Source organism: Panicum virgatum, chromosome 1K, assembly GCF_016808335.1.
Source record: "Panicum virgatum strain AP13 chromosome 1K, P.virgatum_v5, whole genome shotgun sequence".
In the NCBI taxonomy this organism is placed as follows: Eukaryota; Viridiplantae; Streptophyta; class Magnoliopsida; order Poales; family Poaceae; genus Panicum; species Panicum virgatum.
The window spans coordinates 19,809,274-19,836,060 of record NC_053136.1 but is presented as its reverse complement, the minus strand read 5'-3'; the positions used below and the strand labels follow the sequence as shown (position 1 = coordinate 19,836,060).

Sequence of the window (26,787 nt, the reverse complement as noted above, 5' to 3'; positions counted from 1 at the left end):
GTCTCCTGGACAGAAACAACCTGACCTGAATTTCTCAGTACTTGTCAATTGAATTCAATAGTCCAGAAATGCTTATTTAAAGAATACTTAAAATTATCGGAAGTGTAAGGTAGATTAGGTGTGATGCTAAGATGACCAACTTGGATTTGTTATTAAATAAACAGATATAATTTCTTTTTATAGGATGTAATAAACAGTCCCCTCAGTGGTTCGAAAACTATTTTGAACGGTTCTTGCTTGGCTTGTCATATATAAAGTTTTTGATTGGAAACAGTTTGGTATAAGCTTCTGGTGCTCATCTTCTGTATTGACGAAGTGGCTTAATGTTTCTATTTTCATTCGCTTAAAGTTTCTATTTTCTAGTTGGTTAACTTTAATTAAATCTATAGCAACAACTATACTACCTAAGATATGCACTATCAACATATATTTCATGGTGGATTCAATGAAATAAATTTGGTATTGTGAATGTTATTATTTACTTCTATAAATTTGGTAAAAGTTGCCCAAATTTGACTTAGAACAAATCTAATACGACATGTAAATAGAAATGGAAGGAGTAGTAGGCTGCTAGGACGATGGTCAATAGGGATGAAAGCGGGAACGTGAAAATCCCGTACCGACCGACACCGTATTTCGTTTTTACCGATCGAATACCGCATTTTCGGGAAAAAACGGAAACAGGGAAAAATTCGGTAAAATTTGGCGAAATCGGGATCGAAATCGGTTGGGGCTTTTCCTGACCGAATTCGCGGATCCCGTTTTTAATCCGGTTTTTCCTCGTATGTTTTCCCGAATTAGCAGTAGCCCATCCAGCACCCATGCCCCAAGCGCCATTGCACCCCACGGCCCAAGGCCCAGAGGCCACTCGCGTAGCGCTCCAAAGTCCAAACCCTAGAAAACTCCCCAGTCCGCTCCCACCTCCCAGGCAGGCAGGCAGCCGCCGCACCCCATCGAGGCATCAGGCAAAGGCATCGATCCTTCCCCTCCCTGGCCCTGGCCGCACTGCATCGATCCCGTTCGCCGTCCGGCCGTGCCGCAGCCGTGCTGCAGCGCCGGCGAGCTGCAGCCCGCCCCGGCGCCCCTCCCTCCTGTTAGGCCGCCCCACGGGGCCGGCGCGCCTCCCTCACGCGCGGCCGCGCCGGCGCACTGCTGCCCGCCCCGGAGCACCTCCCTCCCGCCGCAGTAGCCGCACCAGCACGACAGGTCGGCAGCACCCCTCCTCCAGGGTCCAGGCTCACTCCTCTGCCAAGAGACAGATCATCCGTCGTCGCGCCCTGGATCTGTGAGTGGTGACCAGCAACTCAGCTCCTCGCCAAGCGAGTCGCCGCCGAGGAGGCCCTGACCGTTTGCTTCCCTGCAGCCTGCCCCTAGCGCTTGGGATGTTCAAGTTAAATGGTGTGTCCAGTGTGTCTCGGTGTGTGATTGTCTGTGGATAGTGGACTTGATATTTGTATGAGTGTGCACGTCTTGTTACTTGTATGATAGTATGAGAGTGTGGACTTCTATTGTCGGTTATGGTGACATGTTATTGGTTATTATGACAGTGTGAGACTATGGCATGCTATTGTTATGTTAATGACTTAATGTTATGTCGTGGTGCTATTTACTTATCTATGGACTATAGTTTTATTTTCTTATGTATTATGTATGCATGGTTGAATCTATTGTGTTGAGTTGAACGTTTGAAGTGGTTACATGTGTTGATGTTCCCACTTTTAAATACCGTTTCCCGACAGTTATCGACATGATTCCGATCGAATTGTTTCGATTTCGATTTCCCGTGTATCTGATTTCGTTTTCCCGATCGAGCTCTCCCGTTTCCGTACCCGTTCCCGCATAAAAATATGAAAACGAAAATGATTAGGGTATTTTCCCGACCGTTCCCGACCGCTTTCACCCCTAATGGTCAACACACTGTTGGCTGCTAGGCTGCAACAAGATAGTGTATGAAGAACGCTTATTTGAGTGTGTCTAATTTTCAAATATCTCAGCTTGTCTATTGGACAGTTCATGTATAGAACGAATACTGAAATGATAGTGCTCGGCTTTAGTTAATTTCTTATGAGTGAACTTTGTTTTCACTGGTTGCTTGAAATTTTTCTTGAGAAATATGGCCCCATTAAGGCAATAATTGTGATTTTACTGATTGAACGACAACATAGTCATTGGGTCTAATAAAGTTTATGAGATCATATTTATAGAATTTCTAGTTCCCATTGATGAAGTCCAATCCATAGTCAAGCTATCCAAATCAGAGCCAAGGTGTCCAAATGACAACTTAGGTGAGTTGGACAAGTGTATGGAAAAATCACTTGACCATATGATTTGAAGGTACAAAAAATGAACGGGTCGGACCAATGCAGAATTTATATGAAGAGAGAAGTTAAGTAGTACTGAATGATCTGACACCCTGGAAAAAGACGTCGGTGCAATTCAAAATTGCTAACTATTTCCATGGAACATCTAGAAGGTTTTAGGCAATGGTGCCATCAACACCGGATGATCCACCAGATGACCCGATACTGTTGAAGAGGAAGTCGGTGCAATCCAGACAGCAATTTGGGCTCTAGAAGGTTTACTCATCAAAGTCTTCAGCACGGATAAACCGACACATGTCGGTGCAGTGCGTCAGAGCAATGATGCCAACGAAAGGGATATGATTCAACAGCTAGCATGCGGGCATAGTGCGATCGGATGAACCAACGGTGGCGATTGATCATCCAACGGTTTAAACTTTTTGGCAGAATGGCAGGTAACGGCTATGAGTGCATCTCTAGCCTATATAAGGAGTTCCCCCAAGTTGTTTAAGGTTGCTGGAGTTCAGGAAGCATATAGACACCAAATACACACCAAGGAAGACCACCAAGTCATCCTTAATGCTAATTGATCACAATCCAAAGGGTAAAGAACCTCCTTTCCAACCACCAAGTCTTTTAAGCATTTTTTCATCCAATGGGAGCCGGTCCATAACATGCAACTTTGCTTCAAAGACTAGGACCCCTAGATTTTTTTAGATAACACAAAAGATTATCCGGCTTCAACCTCCTCATCGAGGGCCAATATTATTACATACAGTAGCGACCACAACACGTTCTCACAAAGCGTTTAAAGTATAAAGCATGCTTATTGATCCTCACTGCATTGCAACTGCACCTAATGACCTACCCAATACGTTCCCCTGAATAAAACCTGCATAAAAGTTTTGGTTGACATTTGTTAAAAATAACATCATTTCTAGAGACCCAAATAACCCAACACAAATCTGATGTCTATCAATAAGTGTAGTTTTGGTTTATGCCCCCCGTGTTTTAATCAATGATTAAATAAATCATCTACCTCCTTTAGTGGTGCTAAAACAAAAACTAAGTGAATTGTACGCCAAAGAAATTTAGCGTAAGCGCAATTGAAAAAAAGGATTTGGATACTTCCCAATCAGAAGCTGCAAATTTTGCTTCCCAGCCAATTTTGCCTACCTAAATTATCTTTTGTAAGTAACACACCGTACCCCTTTTCACTACCAAATAAAAATCATAATCTTTAAAGTTATCTTCACATGCTAAATCTCTTGTGTAACCTTTATACAACTATTGACAATTTCTTATGTATCTTTAAAGGTACCGTAAAGAAGCAAGCTTGTAAGGACTATGTGAAGGTGTGCCTCCTCTCATGTATATTAACATTTAACAACTTATTCACCAAACAGAGCCAGCCATGTATTTTGTCCCCCACTAAAGCTCTCCTAAAGGAGATATTTAGTGGTGTGGTGCTAAATACTTCTGCTACAGTAGCCCAAACATATGTCCTCTCAAAATCTTATTTGTGAACCATATTTAAGCAAAAAACTCCTAAGCTAAGAAACTTGACCTTCACCAAGGCTAGTCCAAAAATATGAATCTCGTGGCTTCTCGTTGACTTGCCCTAGAGTTTATTCTTTAGATATTTATTCCTCAGAAACTCTTGCTAAATATCTTCTTCATTGCATATAAACAACCATTTAGTAAGCAAGCATTTATTTTGGATATCCAGATTTGTATTCCCAAATTAAACCACCTTGTGCTTTTGGTTGGCACATCAAAGGCCACTTCTGTACTTTTTCTCAAAGACTCCTCTTGGGACTAAAAAAATAGCATAAACATAATTAATACCGATCTGCCATCTACAGATAAAAGCTTTTCTTTCCAACCACTCAGCGTCTCGATCCTATCTTTAGTTACTTTCCAGTCCTTGTTGCTAAGCTATCTAAAATGCATCGGAATCCCTATGTGGGGAATGGGACCATATATATGTATGTATGTATGTATATATGTATGTATGTATGTATATATATATATACATATATATACATATATATACATATATATATATATATATATATATATATATACATATATATATATATATATATATATATATATATATATATATATATATATGCTCGTGCTGCATCTGAAGGATCAGCCAAGAAGAAGCATCGTACCAATACGGCGGCTGTAAGCTCACACTGCTCGTGATGAGCGGATAGAAATTAGTAGGGGTGCAAATTGGTATCCCTAGGTGCATCTCCAATCCTCTTTAGTTTAAAATTTTGTACTATTTTTTCAAAGTGATATTTTATTTTGAAAAAAACAGTATAAAATTTTGAACTAAAGAGGGTTGGAGGTGCACCTAAGGGTCACCTCCTTACACCCTTAGAAATTAGACCAAAATGAAGAATACATGTAGCAGGATAGCTAGAGCGATAAATCTTATGAAACTGATTTCTGAATCCCTGGTCAAGACGAGAAAGATGAACTTAGGGCAGCTCCAGTGCTGCAGTCGAATTGAACTAGCAGAGGTTGATGATCTGGCTACGGTTCGGAGGCTGTAGTGCAAAATCGTTTTCAAAGGGCCCACAACAATAATAAAGTACATAAGAAAATGCAGCGCTTTATTCCCCTCCCCCTCCGTCCCCTCTATCTTTTAACTTTGTGGGACCCGCTTTCATGCCTCACGGTTCGAACCACAAACTCGACTCGATTTGCTTTTAGTTTCTGACACCACGAGTCGAATCTCACTATGTGCTCTGTTCGGTTCATGTGACCGACGATTCGATTTTCAACCACACTGGAGGTGGCCTTAGGTTATTATTCTTCTCAGTCAATTACTAGCCATTCTGCTTGCTCGATCAATTCAGAGGAGAAAGCAACAAATTAAAGCACTAAGTATATATAGCACACAGACAGGAAGGCCATTCAACTTATATACTACCGGACATGGATGGCATGAGGAAAGCAAAACGGGTGTCATTTTCTCTGGACCAACTTCTTAAAGTTGATGGGGACGGTGAACCGTGCCGGGCCATCGTAGAATGCAGCAGCGGCTAGCTTGGCGGCCTTCTCCGTCGGGTACGAGTAGTCCCAGAACCAGTACTGCGAACGGTTCTCACATGGCCCTCCGAAACCATCAGGCATGCAGGGGTTTGGGCAGCATTGGGTGTTGGTGTTCACAAATCCTACAAATCACAACAAAATATTTTATCTGGGCTGCTCCCAATTTTTGCTAATAATACTAGTGCATGGAGTAGTACATGGATATGATCTACTCTCCATTTCAAATTATGGATTGTTTGACTTTTTTAACGCAAAGTTTGACCAGTCGTCTTATTCAAAAAATTTGTGCGATAAATATAGTTAAGTTTACATTATTCGTGGAGAACTTGTATTGATAAGCAAGTCATAACAAACTAAGTGATATTTTGTATAAATTGTTGAATAAGATGAGTAGCCAACTTTGGGATAAAAAAGCCAAACAATCTATAATTTGAAACGGAGGGAACGGAGAGAGTACTTACCAGCAGCTAATGGGTTCGCAAAGGTAGCGTTTGCCAAGCCGTAGTGGTCGGCAACCGAGTACCGGAACCCATGGAGCTTAGAGCTGAAGGTTGCCAGGAGGTGCTTGAGCCCGTTGTTGAACTCCATGGCGAGCTTGTTCTTGCTCTCGTCACACCTTCCACGGACATACCCACGGCGACGCCATGGCATCTGACCTACCGGCGCGCAACCGATGGGTGGGACGTTGATGACTGCAAACTTCCTCGCGCCCGCCTCGAAGAGGGCCTTGATGCCGACGCCGTAGGAGGAGAGGAGGTACTGGACATTGGTCTGGTTGTTCTTGAACATTAGGTTCTGCAAGTACCACACGTGGAAGAGGTCCGTTGTGCCGAAGCTGAGCAGGAAGATGGAGTTGGATAGCAACTTCTTCAGCTCACTGCGGCCAAGCTTGGGCTCCATCTGAGCTTTCGTGGCCACAAATTTGTCCACTTGCTCCAGCAGTGGTATGGTCACCTGTGTGCTGTCATCCTGAAAAGAACCATATGGGAGTGAACATACATGCTTGATGGCTCAGTAAACGTGCATGCATCTTTTTCACATACGGCATAAAAATTGTCCCAAATTCTGGCCCCTTCTGAAGCATAGTTCACTCCAGTAAAATCCACCATGCTGATTGGCACCGGCAGTGAAAGGTAAGCCGCAGGACTGATCCGGAGTCCAAGAGTCTTTGCTGCAAAAGATAATTAACCATGTATATATACTTCATCCCATGCCTTAAAAAAATTCAATCTCAACCAACTTCGAAGGACTAATTGGCCCATATCAACTTCATGTGTGATTGGTAATTTGGTACTAACAGAACACACTGTAGTGTGGATGGCATTGCATTTATAAGAGCTCTACATGTAAGAAACTGCATCAATGAGTGTCTATAACACGGTCTGTTACCGATGAAGTCAGCGATATTGTATCCATTGCTGAACCTTCCGGTGGCCTCAGAGTTGGGGAAGTCAATGCCATAGTAAGAGTGGTTGGCCCGAAGAGGGTCCCCAAACTCCTCTGTAGAATTCAAGTAGTTATTGTTGCCGACATCCAGCATGCCGTCGCCGAACACGAAGATGGCCGGCGGCTTCTGCAGCTGTACCTTGCAGTTGGCAGCTGCACCAAGCACCTGAAAAGAAACTACTATCCAAGCTAGCCATAGAGCACCACAAGTACTACTGCCCTTCATGACTAAGTGGTCGAGCATCACGAGGATAAGAGTTGATGGGTAAAGGGTGACGCACCAAGCTACTTATAAGCATGTGGGAGCTAATTTCTATCCTGAAGTATCAAGAAGCAGGAAAAAAAAGGGACCATATGGTCTATTACACTAATGCAACTTAACGCTACAAGTAATCCTAGATTACTTCCTCCCTAACATGGCTTTTGCTTGAATTTTGAATCACGCTAGTCAACGCCAATTGTTATTCATGATATGCACATCGAGAATAGCCGATCGATCTAGCAAGTTCCTACCGAAAGAGCTGGTAGCCCACAGTTTAATCTGGGGAACTTCGAAACCTTATACTCTCTCTATTTTCTAAAAGGTGTATTTGTTTCATTAGGACAAAGCTTTGACCGATAATTACTCCTTTTGTATAATGTGATATATATTGTATTTTTAAATATGAATCTAACAATAGTAATGTATTTTTAAATATCAATCTAACAATATCAATTATGTATAAAAAAAATATATACTCATAGAGTAAATAGTCAAATACTTGTTCTAGTAAAATGAAATGGGCACTATCATTTCAAACATAAGGAGTTTGCTGCTTGGTAAATTGAGCCACCGTTTTGCTCCTCAGTGAATCTAGCCACAGTATGATTGGGTTTAATTAGTTCGTGGCACACCACCACGCTATAAATGGATGGCCGGATGGGCCGGCCCATTGAGCACCACACGCTCTCAATTTATCTCATTCTTGTCGCTCAACTAGGAGCGAGCTAGCATCATTTCTTAAAAAAAAAGAGCGAGCTAGCATCAATATAGCACACACATCTATAAAACCTATATAGTTGGTCCCCATTACAAACCATTAATTTTTATTTCTCTCAACTCATATTGTGCCACATCATCAACAAAATTATGTCCATTCGATCTTAAGCTCAAGTTTAATGATGACCGTCGATTCATCATTCTAGTTTATATTTTTCATCTTCTGTTCTCTGCTCAAAATAAATGCTTACTTTGCTTTAATTCTCATGTCTATTCCTTCCCCTACAGCAAGTGCTCTACTCAAAATAAATGATCACAAAATTCATGTACTTTATTTTTTCCACCCGGCAATCAATATATATAATCAAGCTTGAAAGTTGCACGTCGATTATTCACAGTTACACATGTATCGTCATGCATGCATGTAGGAAGCAAAGCAACCGAAACAAAACCTTAATTAGCTTACACATGAACATCGTGTCACACTATCCTTTATACTAATTTTGTTTGTGCACATAGTACACACATCTTTCTATGCTCCACTCAAAATAAATAATCACTTTAATTTAATTTTCTATGTCTTTCTTATCTCCTTCTCCTACAACAAATGCTCCACTCAAAATAAATTGATTCTTATGTCTTTCTTTTTCCTTACCCAACATCAAGTGCTCCACTCAAAATAAATGATCACAAAGGCAACAAAGTGGGCCGTCGGGATCAAGAACCATCTGCCTTTCCAGCTTTTATAAAACGTCTGCATTGCTAGAGGAGGATCGGAAACCATCCGCCCCCGAACCATTCTACTCTGTCTCCAATTTTCTCGCGTTGTGCCTCGCCAGGCAGCACTGATCTACGAGATGCTGTTAGTGGCTTTTGCGGCCTTCCTCACCTTCCCCATTGTTGTGCTCTTCTTTGACACAGCTATGCATGCGGAGGCAGAGATAGGGAGCGGAGACATGGGGCGGGGAGGGGCCTGGCCCCCTAATCAAGGTGATTTTACACTACAAATTTCCAAATTGAAAAAAACTATACCAGCTTTTCTTTATTAGAAAAGTCTGTCATTTTTTTACTTTTTAGCAAACTCGATCTAATCGTTTATTTGTCTTAATGCATACTCTCCATAGCATTTTATTTAAAGAATTATTTATTTTTTATCATAGTTTATCAAAAAGCTCTCTTAAATCTCGCAGCAATGTGCGGGGAATCACCTAGTATATACAGTACCAGCAGTCACAAGGGCCTCAAATAATGCAAACCAGGCATCACAAGATGAAACTGAAATGTAAATAATTTTCTCTGCACCAACTTTCTTGATGATCGAGGCACACATAGGTATACACAGTGGCGGAAGCAGATTTTCAACTTAGGGGGGGCTGGGTTCTTCTTCCTCTCTATCTCCACTCATTTCTTCATCTTTTTTTCTTTTTTCTCTCATATTTTTCCTTTGATTTCAATGGAAGTTTGGGCAGTAGGGGGCCTAGAGCCCCCCTAGCCCCCCCTGTAAATCCGCCCCTGGGTATACATGGTGAATGGATGCGGTTATGTTAAAAGGCCCGCCTCAGTTAAATGATTAATCGAGATGGTTGGACGACAGCTGCGGTAAATGCCTCGATTAATTGTGACCTCATGTCCGAGACGGTTGGTCTGCCGGCCTTGGTACAACTATTTTGCCCTGCCTCCATTAAATTTACTGGAGTAGTGTGTGTTGGGCCGTTGTAAAATGGAGCACCGGCCAGCTAGCTTGGCGGCCTTTCTCTGCTGGGTAAGAGTCCAATACTGCCCGTGGTTTTTGTAATTCTTGAGCTAATGGTATATTAATTTCGTGGTCATACAAAAAATGTACCATAGTTGTGCTGTCCTATTTATGAATTATGACTAGATGCCACATTATTAAGGATTGACCCCAAATCTACTAGACTATTCTAGCTAGTATATATCATTCAAATGTGAAGCAAGCTTAACTTATAATAATCACTAGGACAGTTTCACAGCTGCCCAAATAATTGAATTTGGGCATCGATCATATCCTAATGTAGCAATGATAGTCAAATGGTAAGATGTCGCCTCCTCACATATCTTTATAAGCACGCACGTAGGAGAATACAGTTTCAGCTATCCTAGAATATTAAGTCCATGGTCCTATTCTGACGATGTAAAATCAAATTTAAGTTTTATCATGCCACCTTGCCACATGGCTCTTCCTTGAATGTCAGTGGTAGGTAATCTCAATGTCAAGTCTTAGAACTTACTTAGAAGCAAGTGTGTCAACTCAAGCTTTCCATTGTTCTACGTTTATTAGTTCATGTAAAGCATACGGGAAAGACAATGTGCATTGACTAGGAGTTGGACCCAATTATGTCAACTCAAGATTTCCATTGTTCTCCTACGTTTTGTTGCACTTGGTCGTGTGGTCCCCTTCATGCACTGGATAGAGGATAGATCTCCCTGTATTGCTTAGAGCAAATTTATTTAAACATTATGTTTACAAATGTAAGCCTAACTATATGCAATTTCTCTTTTCATAAACTTGCAAATTCTTGTAAGCTAGTCAAGTATTTATAACTGAAGTCCTAGCAGTATTTTCTCGAATAAAAAGGTGATGTTGAATCTATAATGATGCCCAATTGTGTATGGATGTGACCTTCTCGGCGATCATCAAAATAACTGTTAATTCTATTCAACAAAAAACTTTGGAAGTTTGGGATAGTGGTGATTGTATATAATAGAGCGGAGATAGTCTGTCAATCGTATTTGTTGAGAACTTTCTGATGGTTTCTCATTACTAATACGTGATTTCTTACTTTCTATTTTCATAACTTATGCAGTACATTATAATTGTAAAATTAGCTAATGCTGTACATTATAAAGGTTTGTGAGAAAACCATTATTTATTTTTATTCAAAAGATCGAGATGAATCTGATTCAAGATTGTCGTAAATAATTACATCCTTAATGCTACCAAATTTATTTTCTTGTCTACCTGTTAATTAATAAGATTGGACAATGTGCCAATTTCTCATTCATTTTGTCGCACCTTAATTATGCACCAACGGTGACTGCCAATGCTACCGCATGAACTCCACCGATCCCCTAACTCAAAACCTTTCCAGTAGATTGCCCACCTCCCTTTGTGGCAGGTAGTTGGCTTTGCTATAATTGAGCATGCCATTGTGTTCTTTTAGAAGAGCCATTGCGGGGGAGAATCTAAGACAATGGCGGGAGCTGGTTGGAAAAGTGTTGTTGGTCCAGCTAATGGATGGGAAAGTGTTGACACAGAATCTAGCCAAACACACTTGAATGTGCTAGAACGCACAGTGGATTGTCAAAGCGATAGTCACAAACGGCTCCCTACACCGACCGGTCAGACCGGTTATGGCAACCGATCAGACCAGTTCTTCAGAGAGATCCACGAAGACCTAAAACCTCGAGCTCGGACCGGAAGGACCCTGTCAGAGCTCGTGGATCTATGGTTGCTCTTAGATCGGCAGGCCACTCAAAACGCCCTCGAACGCCGTAGAGAAGTAAGAAAAACAGTAGATGGGGTTGGAAAAGTTAGGGTTGGAGGATAAAAAGTAGAGGTACTAGTTGTTGAATTAATTGGAATTAACCTCAATCGGCCTTAACCTTTATAAATATAGCTGGAGAAGACGTACCCCTTCACGAGTCGGTTTACAAAAGGAATCTTAAACACAAATCTAAATCTACTCGGATTACAACAGACCCGGCTGGGTCAGACCGGCCGGCCTTGGTATTTGCCAAATTTGGCTATCAAGATATGCCCCCTGCCGTTTTGGTGTGCTTTGCAAGCCAAAAATCAAGTACATAAACGTGGCCTAATATATATGTATTACACAGAATGTATTGACGTAAAAATAGTGCTAAAGGTGATATTAATATATCAGTTATCTCCGTCTTCATGCATCTTGCCATATGCTGGGGCAGTATTTATTCAAGTATCTTCCATTGATAGCCCTGGGTAGACGTTCACCTTGCAACGTCTCCACCATATTTGAGTTCCCAAAGATAACCTTAATGATTTTGTATGGTCCCTCCTAACTTGGTGACCATTTGCCAAATATATTACTTTTTATCATCCCAAGAGTCAAAATTATCTTCCACTACGTAAGAAACGACCTATAGTGACACGCATAAAGGTGACCTGCAGTTATCGCCCGTCACCCCTCAAGTAAAGGTGACAGGCTTCATCTCCGCTCGTCACCTTGAACCAGTTTGGGGCCTCGTTAGAAACGTGAAGTTTGTCACCTTTTACGTACATAGGTGACGGGCGGACGACCGTCACCTTTCTGTTCTAAATAGTGACGCCAAAGGAGTGACTGGCGCGATGGCCGTCACCTTAGGGAGATGATGCCCATCACTGTAGGCCTTTTCTTACGTAGTGTTCCGATCCAAACCAGTTCACCAACCTGAAAAGATTTACCTTTTACCTTCTCGTTGTATGCTCTAGCCACCCGAAGTTTATCTTTCTCAATCTCCTTTCAAGCCTTTAATCACTTGTCGGTCACCTCATCAATATTATCCATCATCAAATCATGCTAACCAACAACAGAAAGGTCATTTTACTTAGCCAATCTATAACGTCCAGATTTACCTCAAAGGGCAAAACGACCTCTTGACCATACGCAAGCTCAAAAGAAGTAACCTTAGTAGCACTATATACGATGAGCCCACAATGCTTCGAATAAAGACTCATGACACCTTCTAGGATTTTTTTTCCTATTCTCTTCTTGATAAGCTTGATCAAAATCTTACTACTTGACTAGGCCGGACTATTGGCTTGAGCATAGTATGGAGATAAATATCTTATTAGTTGACTTAGCTTGACTATTGTCCTGAGCATCATATGAAGATGAATTGAGCAATTTAATCTTTTAAGATTTGGTAAATTCATGCACCTCTTTCAATATAAACCAAGAACCTTAATCCGTTGTCAAAGTCTTGGAATACAAAATCTATGAATAATATATATGCTCTGTAATGATCTCAATCACCTCTCTATTTTTCATGTTCTTTAAAGGAACCACTTCGGTCCATTTAGTAAAGAATCTGTAGCAACCAACATGAAGCGATGCCCCTTTAAAGATAGAGGATTAATTTGATCAATGAGATCCAACCCCTAATCTCGGAACGACCATGGCTTGATAATAGAATGCGTCAATGCAGCGGGTACTAAGGGCAAGGCCAATGTTGCTGGCAAAAATGGCAGTAAATGTAGGACCAAGTGTAGAGGGCAATAACTAAAGCAAATTCTACAATGGCTATGTCTATAGAAGACATTAGTGTGGGTCCCATTGGATCTTAAAAAAATTTCAGTCACAGCCATCCGTGAGACCAGGTAGGACAGCACAACAGTGAAAAAGGCAAAAAGTATTTGTAGTTTATTTGCTTGTGGTGCACTCTAAGCTTAAGGTGAATTTTTGGTGCATAGAACTTAAGGTTCAAGTCCACAATGGTAAAGGTGCATTCTGCAATAGCATTGAATGTTGATGGTCACCTTTTTCTCACCATTGTGGCTGCCCTAACTGTATATCACCAAACCACTGACATTCCTTACACCTTTTATAATATTTGAAATACATGGTAGGCCAATAAAAATTGGCTCTTCTAAGCAACCACTTTATCTTGGGAGCTAATTGATGTATACCACAGATGCCTTCATGAACTTCTCCCATGGCAACTCTAGCCTAATTCGAGTTCAATCACTTGAGAAGCAAATTTTTGACAGTTCCACGATAGAGTTCATCATCAATCAAAATATATTTGAATGATAAATGCTGAATATTTCTCTCTGCACCACGACCAGGATCTTTCAAAATAAGATACAATAGGTGCTCTCCAATCCTCAAGTTTAGCTTTGATGTTTTCATCACATTTTGTAGCTAAATCGTCACTTTCAGCAGATGTGCCGGTTAGAACGGTCTGGACAGTCAGATAGGTTTCTCCGATCGGTTGGACGAGTGTGTCCAGAACCTGCAATTCGGTATTCACTCACATCGGTTTTTGAATGTGAAAATACTTCTTCATGACTGCATAACTAGCTAGATGCTTGTCGTGCCATAACAAACTCATCAAAGGAAGAAATAATATCAATGCATTTATCAAGATATGCATTTAGAAATCCATCATAACATTGGCATACCTTCGATACTTGCTGTACCACCAGAAGCGAATCACCAAAGACTTCAACATGTTTCATGTCAATCGATTGCAAATTTCCAAGTCAAATAGAAGTGCTTTATATTCAACTTGATTATTAGTGCAACTCTCCATCAATTGTTTCGTGAACTCTATTGGGTATTTTAGCGTCATGAATAAATCTGTAAGCGCACGAATACCGTTGTATCTTTCACCTCAGAGTATTCTAAGGGTTATCGAATCCACAGGGAATGTGTGTGCACTATCTTCTAATCTAATCGGTCCAAGGACACACCAAGATAGGTAGAAGGGTAGAGAGGATTCCTAAGATAGTGCTATTACTGAGTTAAATGTTGATCTCTCGGGCACAATACTCGCTTCAGGCACCGGCTTACAACTGGTCTGCCAGTCGACTCTGGCCAACAACTCTATGCTATATCCGAACGTGGAGGATTACGAAGGACCAATAGGGCTGTCACCACCTACGACCTACCTCAAACAAACCGTGGGATATAAGGCAAACGAAGGATAACCCTTAGCCTATACACCATGCCTACGCTACTGATTACTAGTGTAGTCTAACTACGTATGATGTCCCGTAGCAAACTACAGCACTCTGTATGAATACAGAGCGACGAACCCGCGAGTAAGAGAACTGATCTCACTCAACTACCAGCACTACTAGCATCTACTATACCAATTAAAATACTGGAGATAGAAACCACGAATACTTACTAAACATTGAAGAATGTAGCAGCATCCGTAGAGGTACAAGCTGGGAGCAGAGTGCCGACACCCCGGCACTTCTCCCAAACTACTCTCTCACTCTCGTAGAGGTACAAAATGGAGAAGAGTGCCGAAGACCGGCGCGCCCTCCTGAGTACCTCTACCCTCTCCCTACTCTAAGACAACTCTAAACTAAGAGAAGGCTTGAAGTGAGCACTTGATGGATGTCTTCATTTGTCCCCCCTCCTCTACTATTTATAATAGGGAGCCAAGGGGTGTTCAGCCGAGAACCAGCAGCTCTATCCCCTGGAACCGACCTTGGGAGCCAGTGAAGTGCTGCCACGCATCAAAGATGAGGCAGTGGGGCCCAGTCTTGATCTGTGGTATGTGTTTCCTTGCTCTTGTGGTGTGTTTTCTCCCATAATTCATCTGCATACAATTATTTACCAACACTCATGGAAATGGTAAGTATTAAACCCCTACCACTAGGTTGATGTTCATATTTTATATATTTATGCAGGAGTTGACAGCCTAATATTGATACTTAAGAGCCGTCAACAACACCCCCACACTTAGCCTTTGCTCATCCTCGAGTAAAGTTTAAAGGACTAAGGTAGAACATGAATTCCTAAAGTATGAAACGAGCATAAGAGATATTCCAACTCATACCTTTTACTTGTGAACTCTGAAGTGTCTATCATGCCATCTTGGGTAGTTGAGGCATGGAACGGTGTTGAGTCAAATCACTCCTACTCCTCATGTCAAGTATCTTGGGATTTTTCAATAAGTTAAAATAAACATTGCTTAGCTCCTCATTTGACTCTCTCAGATCGCTCAATGTGTATACGTCCTCACAAGGCATTTGACTTGCCTTTTCTTCATCCTACTTATAGTGATGGCTATATGTGGAGCTCAAGGTAGGGTAAGGAAGATAAGGCATACTTGTCTCACATATATTGCAATGTCAAAAACCAGATCCAAAGAGAAAATCAAGTCATACAATCAGATCAAGATGTGCACGTGTATGGATTATGGTGGATAAAATGGAAACTCTTTTTGTATGATCTCTCTCTCTATACATAAATTATTTAGAGAGCATGGCTATCTCTTTTTTTCATGGACCTTCATGTGTCCATATTTTTTCTTCTTCTCTTTATACTTGGACCTTCATGTGTCCTTATTTTTTTGATAGCCCATGCCTCTTTTTTTTTACAAAAACTGGAGAGAGAGAGACCAACACATACTGTGGAGCATTTATTTTGTGGAATGAGTGGATGGTACAACACTAACTTCTCAAAGAGGCATAGCAAGGGGTATAAGGCGTGCACGTGAATCTTGATCATGAAACCATGATAAAAATTTCTCTCAAGGGTCACAACAAATTGACAAAGCTCAATGCAAGACAAGCAGCATATGTGTATAAGGTTTTCAAGATATAACATCATATGGCTTTGGTAGGACTTTGGCAAATCAAAGAGGAGCTCTGCAAGGATTTTCCAAATTTTCAAATAAAGTTCCCAAGCACTTAAACAGCAAAGAGTGAAGATCATATCATTCAAACCATATCTCAAACGTCAACTACTTAGATGATCATGCTTTCCTAAATATTTTTATTCTCAATCATCAAGGCGATAAGAATGGAATAAAACATATGCAAGCTAACCATAGGAAACATGTAGAGCAGGTGGAACATACTGATTCATTTTGAGTTTGATTGTAGTGAGTCGGATTTAAAATTCATTCAAACTCATGAATCAAGAGAGTTGAGAGATAGAGGGTGCACATACAATCATTGTTGGTGAAGATGGGGGTCAAGGCAATGGTGATCCAGCCAAACCACCAGGTGGCTGGCTGATTCTGGTGTCATTGCCTTATCCCTTGTTATGTTGGCGCAGTCGATGTTGCATTATAACTTTGTGGGAGATCTCGAATGTGTAGGGCATTGATGAACTTGTGAGATCTTCCCCACACTTGTGCTTGTACCTGGTGCTGTATTCAATGAGATGGTGGAAATGAAATAATGGCTCTGCCGGTTTTAAGAACCAGGGAGCCCGACAATTTATTGAAACTAAACTTTACTCTCACCATGAGACTTACTCTGGCGATCCTCGGGCGACCTCCCGGCAGGGCTTTGTTTAATGTCAAAAGCAGGACATTGAGAGTACTTACCTTAGTGTTTTGTTGATGAGAACTCAGTATTGTCACCATGGCAACTCGTCTCATTTTTTTGAATTATATATATATATTTTTAAGAAGCAATATACAAAAACTAACACCATTCCCAAACCGAGATAAGAATTAGCAAGAGAGATCTTACTTGGGGTCCTCACATACCTCCCGTACACTTGGAGTTTGCATTGCTGGGCAACAAAACTTCAAGTGTGTGGAGTTCAAGCTCCCTTTCGTAGTTGTTCCCTTGCCAAGACGTATCAAGATGTTGAAGTTGATGTTGCTCCCATGCTTGTAGGTATCACCTGTCCATCGTCCATTTCGATCTCTACCTGAAATGGTTAGCGGCCCAAATACCCGAAGGAAAGCTTTATCCTAGAGCATGCTCTTGCTTTTATTGAAGGGAAATAAATAAATGATAATCTGGGCTATCTCCCGGCAGTGCTTTGTTTTTGTGGTCATAAGCTCGACCATAAGAACTCTTGTAGCTATCATTGGTGATGGGTCATTGTTTCACCACCAATTGTTGCAGCTAGCTACAAGATTAGTGCCACCGTGCACTTACGAAATCTGCAATGTTTACAATAAACATATACATCTACAACCAACCTCCTTAAAGTTTTACAGAACAGGACCATAAGGTGGTTGTAGTCCTCGTGTGTGCACGGTGCACTAAGAATGCCTGACTCTGGAGTTGCATTGAATGAGCATGGTATTTCAAAGATGATGGTCTCATACTCATCTATGGAATCCTTTTCATCAAACTCCAGAGTCGGAGCCTCACAAAATTCCATGGCACATTGATTCTCCATATCAAGAGATTCATTTTGGGAAATCATAGTTGAATCTCGATCGTGGTCGAGAACAACTTTCTCAGGGCCAGAGGAAAGATGCTCAAACTCGCTCGAGAGGGATGATGATCGTTCATCTTCACAAAAGTGAAGGATTTCTTCCGAGTTGTTCTCTTCAGAAGTGGCAAATTTTGCAACCTCGAAGAGAATGGGTTCAAATGATATGAACGAAGATTCATGCATCATCCCCTTGAGCGGGTTTCGCTCGGGAAAATGCTTTGCCATAGAATTTTCTAAGCAAGAGGTAGTGGCAGAAGCAGTTTTCCTAAGCTTCCCCTCTAGGCTTCCTTGAGATGTGAGAAGTTTTTCAAGCGAGAAGCCTAGGAGAAGATCAAAATCGAGGATATCAAAGATATGGTAATTTAAGTTGGCCTCGATTTTGTCTACTATGAGTGGCACGACACTTACAACCCCCCAACATTCAAGGATGTGTCCCAAGGGACAACTTTTTAAGAGCGTGTTGGATGGTCTTAGCGTAACATTGCCCAAAAGAGTGTGGGCTTCTACAGTGGTTCCCCTTATAGAACAAGGAGTGATCATGGAGGGTAAACTAATCCAAATTGCTTCAGAAAAGCATTTCTCTCCATCTGACCATTCCTCCTTCATGGCTTCCTCGAGAGGTGCTTCATTATGGGGATCAGGAGGAGAAGGAGGTACCGTAGGCCTAAGGGAAGGTTTTGTCGAGGAATTTTGAAATTGATCGGCATGGATAGAAGAAAGTTCCTCCCCAACTTGGGCATTTATGAGATTTGAGGTGTATTTATGGGTTCTAGATGGATCATCCTCGAATCGGGAATGGAATTTCGGGGATTGAATTTCTTCTTCCTCCGATGTTCCCGGTTTGGGTGAGGGTTCTACAGCTGAATCTGAGAATATGGGAAATGAAGGATTGGGTTCAGCCTCTAGAAAGTCCTCATGGGTCGACTCACACTCCTCTTAGAGTGGATCAGACTCGGCTGACAAGGAGGTATACTCGGCAATATAATCTAGGATTTTATTAACCTCAGCCGGGAACTTATGGAGGGGTACTCCTCCGGTGATTGAGTTGAGGTAATTGGCGGAATCCTTATCGAGACTCTTCTTAAATTTCCAAAGGACTAAAGAATTGAGTGTCGACATGGTAGGGTCGGACTTCACTAGGAGTGAAAATCTGGCCCTTTGCGGTATATTTATAAGATGTGTACCATTGCTCCACCTTCCCTTTAAGAGAGAAGGGAAACAATTTCCACCTAAGGACATCTTGTTTCATGTTTGCAGAGGCAAAGCATGAACAAAGCTGCTCGAACTCCCGCAGATGGTGGTTCGGGTTCTCACTACTTAACCCAGAGAAGGGAAACTCCCGAACCATAGAGATAAGGTCGGGACAAGGTTCATAGCCAGATGTGGAAGAGGATGGTGGTTCATAGAACTCGCCCCTTGAGGCAAAGAGGCTGTGAAAGGATGGCTTCTCCATGGGTAGCGGGGGTAAAGATTGCAGAAAGAAAACTAAAGATGATACGGGATAAATCCCATAGGGTAGAGAAGCTTTTAAAGGATAGCTCCTCTATGGGTAGCGGGGGTCAAGATAGAAGAAAAGAAAAAGAAAGGATACGAGGACGTCTAGGATCGAAGAAAGATACAGCAACCGTTCCCCGGCAACGGCGCCAGAAAGCTTGTTGGGCATTTTAGTGTCACGAATAAATCCGCAAGCGCACGGATACCGTTGTAGCTATCACCTCAGAGTATTGTAAGAGTTATCGAATCCACAGGGAACGTGTGTGCACTATCTTCTAATCTAATCGGTCCAAGGACACACCAAGATAGGTAGAAGGGTAGAAAGGATTCCTAAGATAGTTCTACTACTAAGTTAAAGGTCGATCTCTCGGGCACAATATTCGCTTCGGGCACCGGCTTACAACTGGTCTGCCAGTCGACTCCGGCCAACAACTCTATGCTATATCCAAATGTGGAGGATTACGAAGGATCAATAGGGCTATCACCACCTATGACCTACCTCTAACAAACCGTGGGATATAAGGCAAACGAAGGATAACCCTTAGCCTATACACCATGCCTACGCTACTGATTACTACTGCAGTCTAACTACGTATGATGTCCCATATCAAACTACATCACTCTGTATGAATACAGAGCGACGAACTCGCGAGTAAGAGAACTAATCTCATTCAACTACAAGCACTACTAGCATCTACTATACCAATTAAAATACTAGAGATAGGAACCACGAATACTTACTAAACACTGAAGAATGTAGCAGCATCTATAGAGGTACAAGCTGGGAGCAGAGTGCCGACACCTCGGCACTTCTCCCGAACTACTCCCTCACTCTCGTAGAGGTACAAAATGGAGAAGAGCGCCGAAGACCGGTGCCCCTCCTGAGTACCTCTATAGTCTCCCTACTCTAAGACAACTCTAAACCAAGAGAAGGCTTGAAGTGAGCACTTGATGGATGTCTTCATTTGTCCCCCCTCCTCTTCTATTTATAATAGGGAGCCAAGGGGTGTTCAGCCGAGAATCAGCAGCTGTATCCCCTGGAACCATCCTTAGGAGCTAGTGAGGAGCTGCCACGCGTCAAAGATGAGGCGGTGGGGCCCACGGGCTTGGTAGGCCGACCATGGTGGTCGGCCGACCGTCGGCTTGCCCCGTATCGGCCCATCTTTGGTATTTGGGCTGTCCTAGTGTCCCTTGTCCTAATCCCATGGGTCATGGCCTGTCCTAAGCTGGTTTGCTTGAGTGCACGGGCCTCTTTTGATCCATTTGAGCCTGATTCTCATGCTCTGATTGGTTGCGCCTTTTTGTCTTGATTTGTGGTGTGTGTTTCCTTGTTCTTGTGGTGTGTTTTATCCCATAATTCATCTGCATACAAATATTTACCAACACTCATAGAAATGGTAAGTATTAAACCCCTACCACTAGGTTGATGTTCATATTTTATATATTTATGTAGAAGTTGACGGCCTAATATTGGTACTTAAGAGCCATCAGCAAACTCAAAAACAACACCATTTGGAGAAATAAGAATAATACAAATTCATTGACAGTTATTGCAAAACAATCCATTGAAATATAAATCCCATGGTGTGCAAGTTACATAGTTGATTTCTAAATCATGCTCATCATTAATCTGATGCTCAACAACAAAATCTGCTACAATTTAGCCTTTCATAAATTTTAAAGGTTCACAAGCCAAATTATATTCTACAAGTGTATAAGCCCACTTGCCGATTCTCTCGCTTAAAATCGACTTGTGTAACATATGCTTGATCACATCGGTTTGACGCACCACTATGCAAGTAGTAGATAATATAAAATGCCTCAACTTAGTACAAGCATAGTATAGAGACAAACATAATTTCTCAATAAAGGCATACCTTGTTTCTTCATCAATAATTCGTCGGCTTATATAAGTGATAATATGCTCCTTACTTTTTGTTTCTTGAGTCAAAACAACACCAATATCTTTGTCTTCTACGGCCACATAAAGCTGGATGGGGACCCCTCTCTTAGGCGTCTTGAATATCGGTGGTGAAGACAAATAATGCTTGATCTTCTCAAATGCCTTTTGCTGTTCCGCCACCAAGTAGATTCAGCTTCATTCTTTAACCGAAGGATAGGAGTAAAAGCATCAATCTTTCAATGCAAGTTATATATAAACCTTCTCAAGAAATTCACCATGCCTAAAAACTTCTGCAAATCCTTTTTGCAGGTAGGAGCCTCAACATTTCTCATGGCTTCAATTCTTTTCGGGTCAATTTCTATGCCTTCTCGTAAATAATAAAACCCCAAAACTTTTCAACCGATACCCCAAAAGCACATTTAAGTGGATTCATCTTCAAACCATACCGGTGCATCATCTCAAGAGCAAGTCTCAAATAAGCCAAATGATGATATAACCCGACCGGTTTAATTACAATATCATCAATATAAACTTTTAAGATGACACCAAGCAAATCATGTAAAATTCAATTCATAGCTCTTTGATAAGTTGCTCCAGCATTATTCAAACCAAAATTTATGACAACCCACTCAACAAGCCGACAAAACCTGGACATCTAAAAGCCATTTTGGATGTATCCACTTTGGCCATGAATATTTGATTGTAACCAGGGTCACCATAAGGAAAACTAATAACTTTATGTCCCAAAGTTTTATTAATCATCATATCAGCTACAGGCATACGATATTCATCTTCAGGAGTAGCTTTATTAAGATCTCTAAAATCAATGCACACTCTAATCTTGCCCAAATCTTTCTTCTCAATGGACATAATGTTAGAGATCCAATTAGCATATCGACAAGACCGAAAAAAACTAGCGCTTAATAAGCAATTAATTTCTTCTTTAATTCGGTCATACATAATAGGATTGAAACACCTAGCTGGTTGCTTATAAGGTCTAAAACTGGCTTTAATCGGTAGCCGATGTTCAACTAAATCATGACTCAACCCAGGCATCTCATGATACTCCCAAGCAAAGAAATTAATATATTATTTTAATAACTTAATCAAATTGGATTTATATCCAACCAATAAAATTTTCTTTACAAAATCCGTTCTTGGAATAGAATCATTTCCAAGATCTACCTTTTCTAAAGGATCAACCAACGTGAACCCGTTACCTAACTTACCTATATCATGAAAGTCTTCAATGGCCTCGCACATTGTTGGCACCTTGTTATCGCCATAAATTAACATGGTTAATTTATGGGCCGAAATCAAGATGGACTTAAGGCAGAAGACTGAAGAAGACTTGTAAATCGGCTCCTGCGTGAGCATCTGGGCCACATGGGCCATGTATCTTTAGATTTAGTTCAAGATTAGAGATAGAGTCCGATCGGGACAAGATTAGTTTAGATTTTTTCCCAAGTCTCCGGACTATAAATATGTATCCTTTGTTATTCGTAAAGAGAGCGTCATCACGACTCGCAAACAACAACTCTCGGCGCATCGCCACCCCTAATCCTAGGGTTTCATCCAAGTAAGCGCCATGCTGCCCTGATCGCTTCTTGCGATCAGGGCAGTATTGTTCTTGCTTTTACCTTGGTATTACTCATACTGAAGCATTTTTGATGGCGAGTAGTACTAGTTATTATGATGTTCGTAGCATGGCTTTTAGTAGATCTGTTGTGCTTCGTTGCTTATCATCTGCGAATATCATGTTGTCTCTGTGCAGTCACGTTTCAATCTCATGCTAGTTCTTGTCGCATAGAATTAGTTGCACAGAGGCAACACCCTGCTTCTTTTATGTTTAGTAGATCTGATCTGTTCTGGTTTGCTCTTATCTTAAGAGTTGGCGTAATATCTGCTAGGTTAGGCCTTGCAAACGGATTGGATGATCCGGTGGTGTAATAGATGCTTTATCTTAGCCTTGATAGGGATTGTTCCGGGAATCGGCTCTTGCTAGTTCTTAGGCCTCTGTTTTGGGTTGTGGTTTAGTTATCTGTTATGTTCATTAGGCCTAGTCACGTGTAGGATGTTCCGATCTAGCAGTGAAGCTGTTACCATCGTGGAATAGATCAATTAGATTTAATTGAAGCAGTTTTATAGTTATTTGCTTTATTTATCATATCTGATACAATCAGATCCCATCTAACACCGGGACTCGATCGGCTCTTTAAAGCCGATGCAAGAGTCGTCCCGGGGAGCCGACCATGGCTCGGACTTACGTTTACACGTGTCTTTGTATGCAGGAAACTATTCGGAGCACGCCTGCACCCTCCTGATCGGGTATAGGTCAGGTGGCACGCCCGGTTTTCACACATCCTCTGGGCGCGTGACGGAATTGCGGGCCGTCGATGAGGGAGCAGTGCCTGCCAGCGCCCCGGCAACCTCCCGGCTCTTCGTGTTGCCCATCGCTGCTCGCCGGTGGGTTTTGACTGACAACACATTCTGGCACGCCTGGTGGGACCCTTCTCGGCAACAACATCCACTGCAACAATGACTGGAGCTCAAGATCAAGAACCCGCTCCCAAGCCCGTCACGTATGAAGAGCTTCCTCCTGAACACAAGAAGAAGTATGATGAGATCAAAGCTCTGCTGGAAGCCGATCTCATCGGCTCTTTTGAGAAGACTTGCAACCATGGCATCAGGTGGAAGGGGTTCTCATCAGAAGGCGCTCTTGACAATGTAGATCTGTCTGTACCATCTGAAGAGCGCACCAGAGCCTTGCGTCAGGAGATGAACTACATGGTGGCCCATGCGCTTCATCGGCACTCTCAGAGCCTGATGAACGAACTCGAGCGCATGGCGCATCGCGTCATCCAGGAGATAATCAAGAACCAGTACTCTCCATCGGGGCCAATCCTGGGGAGTCACACAGAGGAAGCTGCACTGCATTCTAGGCCGCAACTACCATTCTCATTTGCAGCTCCCAGACCACAGAGCTCGCCGATCTACGTCGTCCACAAGGTCGGCTGTGATCCTGGAGAAGGCCAGTTCCTCACCGAGCCACCCAAGGAGATTCCGCACGGCTACACGTGCGCCTACATCCCTGACAGCATCAATCCAGCACGCTCGGTGCAGATGGTGAACCCATGAGCTTCTGGAGCAGACGCAGAAAAACAAGCGTGGCTGGCAAAGTACGCTACTGGGCCGAGTGCTGAGCCATCGGCCCCAGGAGTTCTTAGTGTGGAGCAGGTCAGTGCGATACTGAGAGACCAGTTCGGCATCCTGCCCAAGAGGAAATCAATCGGCTATGCCAAGCCATATCCAAGCGACTATGACTTGATCCCACTGCCACCCAAGTATCGGCTCCCTGAGTTCACCAAGTTCAACGGGTCAGAGGGAGCCAGCTCCATCGAGCATGTGGGCCGATACTTAATGCAGCTTGGGATGATCTCAGTGTCGGATCCATTGAGGGTCCGGTTCTTTGGCCAATCCCTTACAGGCCCAGCTTTTGGATGGTATGCATCACTGGTTTCGGATTCGATTCGGACTTGGAGGCAGCTTGAAGATCAATTCCATACCCAGTACCATTCGGAGGCTGCTGAAGCTGGAATTTCCGACCTCGCCCAAGTCAGGCAGAAGCGAGGAGAGACTGTGTCAGAATACATACAACGCTTCAGGGAGGTCAAGACCGATGCTACTCGTCGCGCATCACAGAGAAGGAGGCAGTCGATCTGTCTGTCCTAGGACTCGCTAAGCCGATCAAGGATGCGGCTTTTCAGTTGGAGTTCACATCTCTGGCGCACCTGGTGCAGAAGCTTACAGCGTACGAGCATTATCATCCTGAGCTGTACCGGGACAAGTTCAAGCGCCATGTAAACATGGCCCAGGCGGATGAATCTGATGACTCTGGTGAAGAGCAAGAAGTGGCCGTGGCAGAGTGGACCCGGGGGGCAAACCCTGTCCCGTTCAAGTGGGTCAAACAGCAGGGACTTGTGATGGGCTTCGACTTTGACGTGACCAAGGCGGAGCAGATATTTGATCTGCTTCTCAAAGAAAAACACCTGAAGCTCCTAGAGAATCACAAGTTGCCGACAACCCAAGAGCTGCAAGGAAGACTGTACTGCAAATGGCACCACTCGTTCACTCATTCCACGGGTGAGTGCAAGGAGCTACGTCGTCAGATACAATCGGCTATCGAGCAAGGCCGATTAATCCTGGCTCAACACACGATGAAGGTTGACACCAAGCCCTTCCCGCAAGCTAATGTGGTGGAGCTGTCAGCTTTCGGATCCGAGGGCCAGGACTTGGCATTCCAGATCAACATGGTGGGACCCATGCGCCGCCATGATAAGCAGAGGAGAGAGGACGCTTCTGGCAAATGGCCGCAAGATGAACGTGAGCTGGAACAGCGGCATGTGACTGAAGAGCAGGTGCGCCACATCCGCAATCAGCTTCCAGCTTCTAATCGGCTTCTGGAAAAATACCAGTACCAGTACCAGCTATGCCGCCGATATGAATCGGAAGAAGACGAGTACGAGCACCAGGCTATACGCGACCACTGGCATTGCCCGTTCTTTAGGTACTGTTGGAATTCCGGCATGAGCCGATTACCTACTATAGATGATTGCTTAGAGTGCAGGCCTCGAGGACACCAGCAGGACGAGACATCAGTGTTCTGGCGCTTGGGGCCCGGAACACGTCATGATGACCGTATGAAGAGGCCAACCAGGGGCGATTCCGAGCAAGAAGAAGAAGAAGACAGGTACCATCGCCCACGGTGGTGTCCTGACGGGCTTAATCGGTCGCAGAAGTGCAGAGTACAGCGCTTGCGTAATCTGGAAGAGGCAGAAGCAAAGTACCTCGACGTGCTAAGGAAGGCGCGTTCGGATCTCGCGGAGCAAGTCAGGCGACCGCAAAGGGAGGAAAAGCGCCCTCCAAGAAAAGAGTGGCGCCCCAAGCAGACAAAAGCTGATGAAAAGCCATCGGCTGATGTGAACATGGTGTTCGTTCTCCCGTCAGAGTTTCGAGCACCCCAACCGGAAGAATCGGCGATTGGGCAGCTGGATCTCGGCCCACGGCCAATTATCTTCGAGAAGCCCAAGGAGAAAAGCTACAAGCACTTGAAGGGATTGTATCTCAAGGTCTTCATCAATGGCAAGCCTGTGAACAGGATGTTGGTCGACACTGGCGCCGCAGTCAACCTGATGCCATACTCTGTGCTGCGCCGATTGGGTCGTTCTTCTGCCGATCTGATCAAGACCAATGTGATGCTTAATGACTTCAATGGACAGCCATCAGAGGCGATGGGGGTCCTAAACGTGGAGCTGAAAGTGGGCCACAAGACCGTACCAACATCGTTCTTCATCGTTAACAGCAAGAGTACATACACAGTGCTGCTTGGAAGGGACTGGATTCATGCCAACTGTTGTATCCCCTCCACAATGCATCAGTACCTCGTCCAATGGGATGACGATGAAGTAGAAGTGGTCCCTGTAGACGATTCCAGCGAAGTCTCGGTCGCAGATATGAACGCCTGGGATGCGGAAGGACAAGAGCCGATCTCAGGGATCGCCCTGGAAGACTGTGATCGGATCGAGGCGACAAAAAACGGACTGAGGCTGGTCTTATCCACTGGCCTCACAGAATAGATGCATCCTGGCTAGCCATGGGGTGTAATAGAAATAGAGAGGCCGATCCCAGCGATCG

At 43.1% G+C, this 26,787-nt stretch overlaps 1 protein-coding gene across 1 annotated transcript; it reads right to left on the bottom strand.

Annotated features, from left to right (window-relative positions):
- Nucleotides 1-5,094: 5,094 nt before the first annotated feature.
- LOC120651708 (GDSL esterase/lipase At1g74460-like) lies at nucleotides 5,095-6,329 on the bottom strand. The gene is made up of 2 exons (XM_039929310.1): nucleotides 5,834-6,329; nucleotides 5,095-5,494 (listed from the first exon to the last, which is right to left on the bottom strand). Exons 1-2 carry the CDS (start codon nucleotides 6,270-6,272, stop codon nucleotides 5,286-5,288), a joined length of 648 nt encoding a protein of 215 aa, XP_039785244.1. The 5' UTR covers nucleotides 6,273-6,329; the 3' UTR covers nucleotides 5,095-5,285.
- Nucleotides 6,330-26,787: the final 20,458 nt, after the last annotated feature.

Excerpts from the sequence above, each read along its gene's own strand:
- LOC120651708 (XM_039929310.1), bottom strand. The coding sequence starts at position 6,272 with ATGGAGCCCAAGCTTGGCCGCAGTGAGCTGAAGAAGTTGCTATCCAAC. Across the intron at positions 5,495-5,833 it reads TGCGAACCCATTAGCTGCTG|GATTTGTGAACACCAACACC; the intron begins GTAAGTACTCTC and ends TGTGATTTGTAG.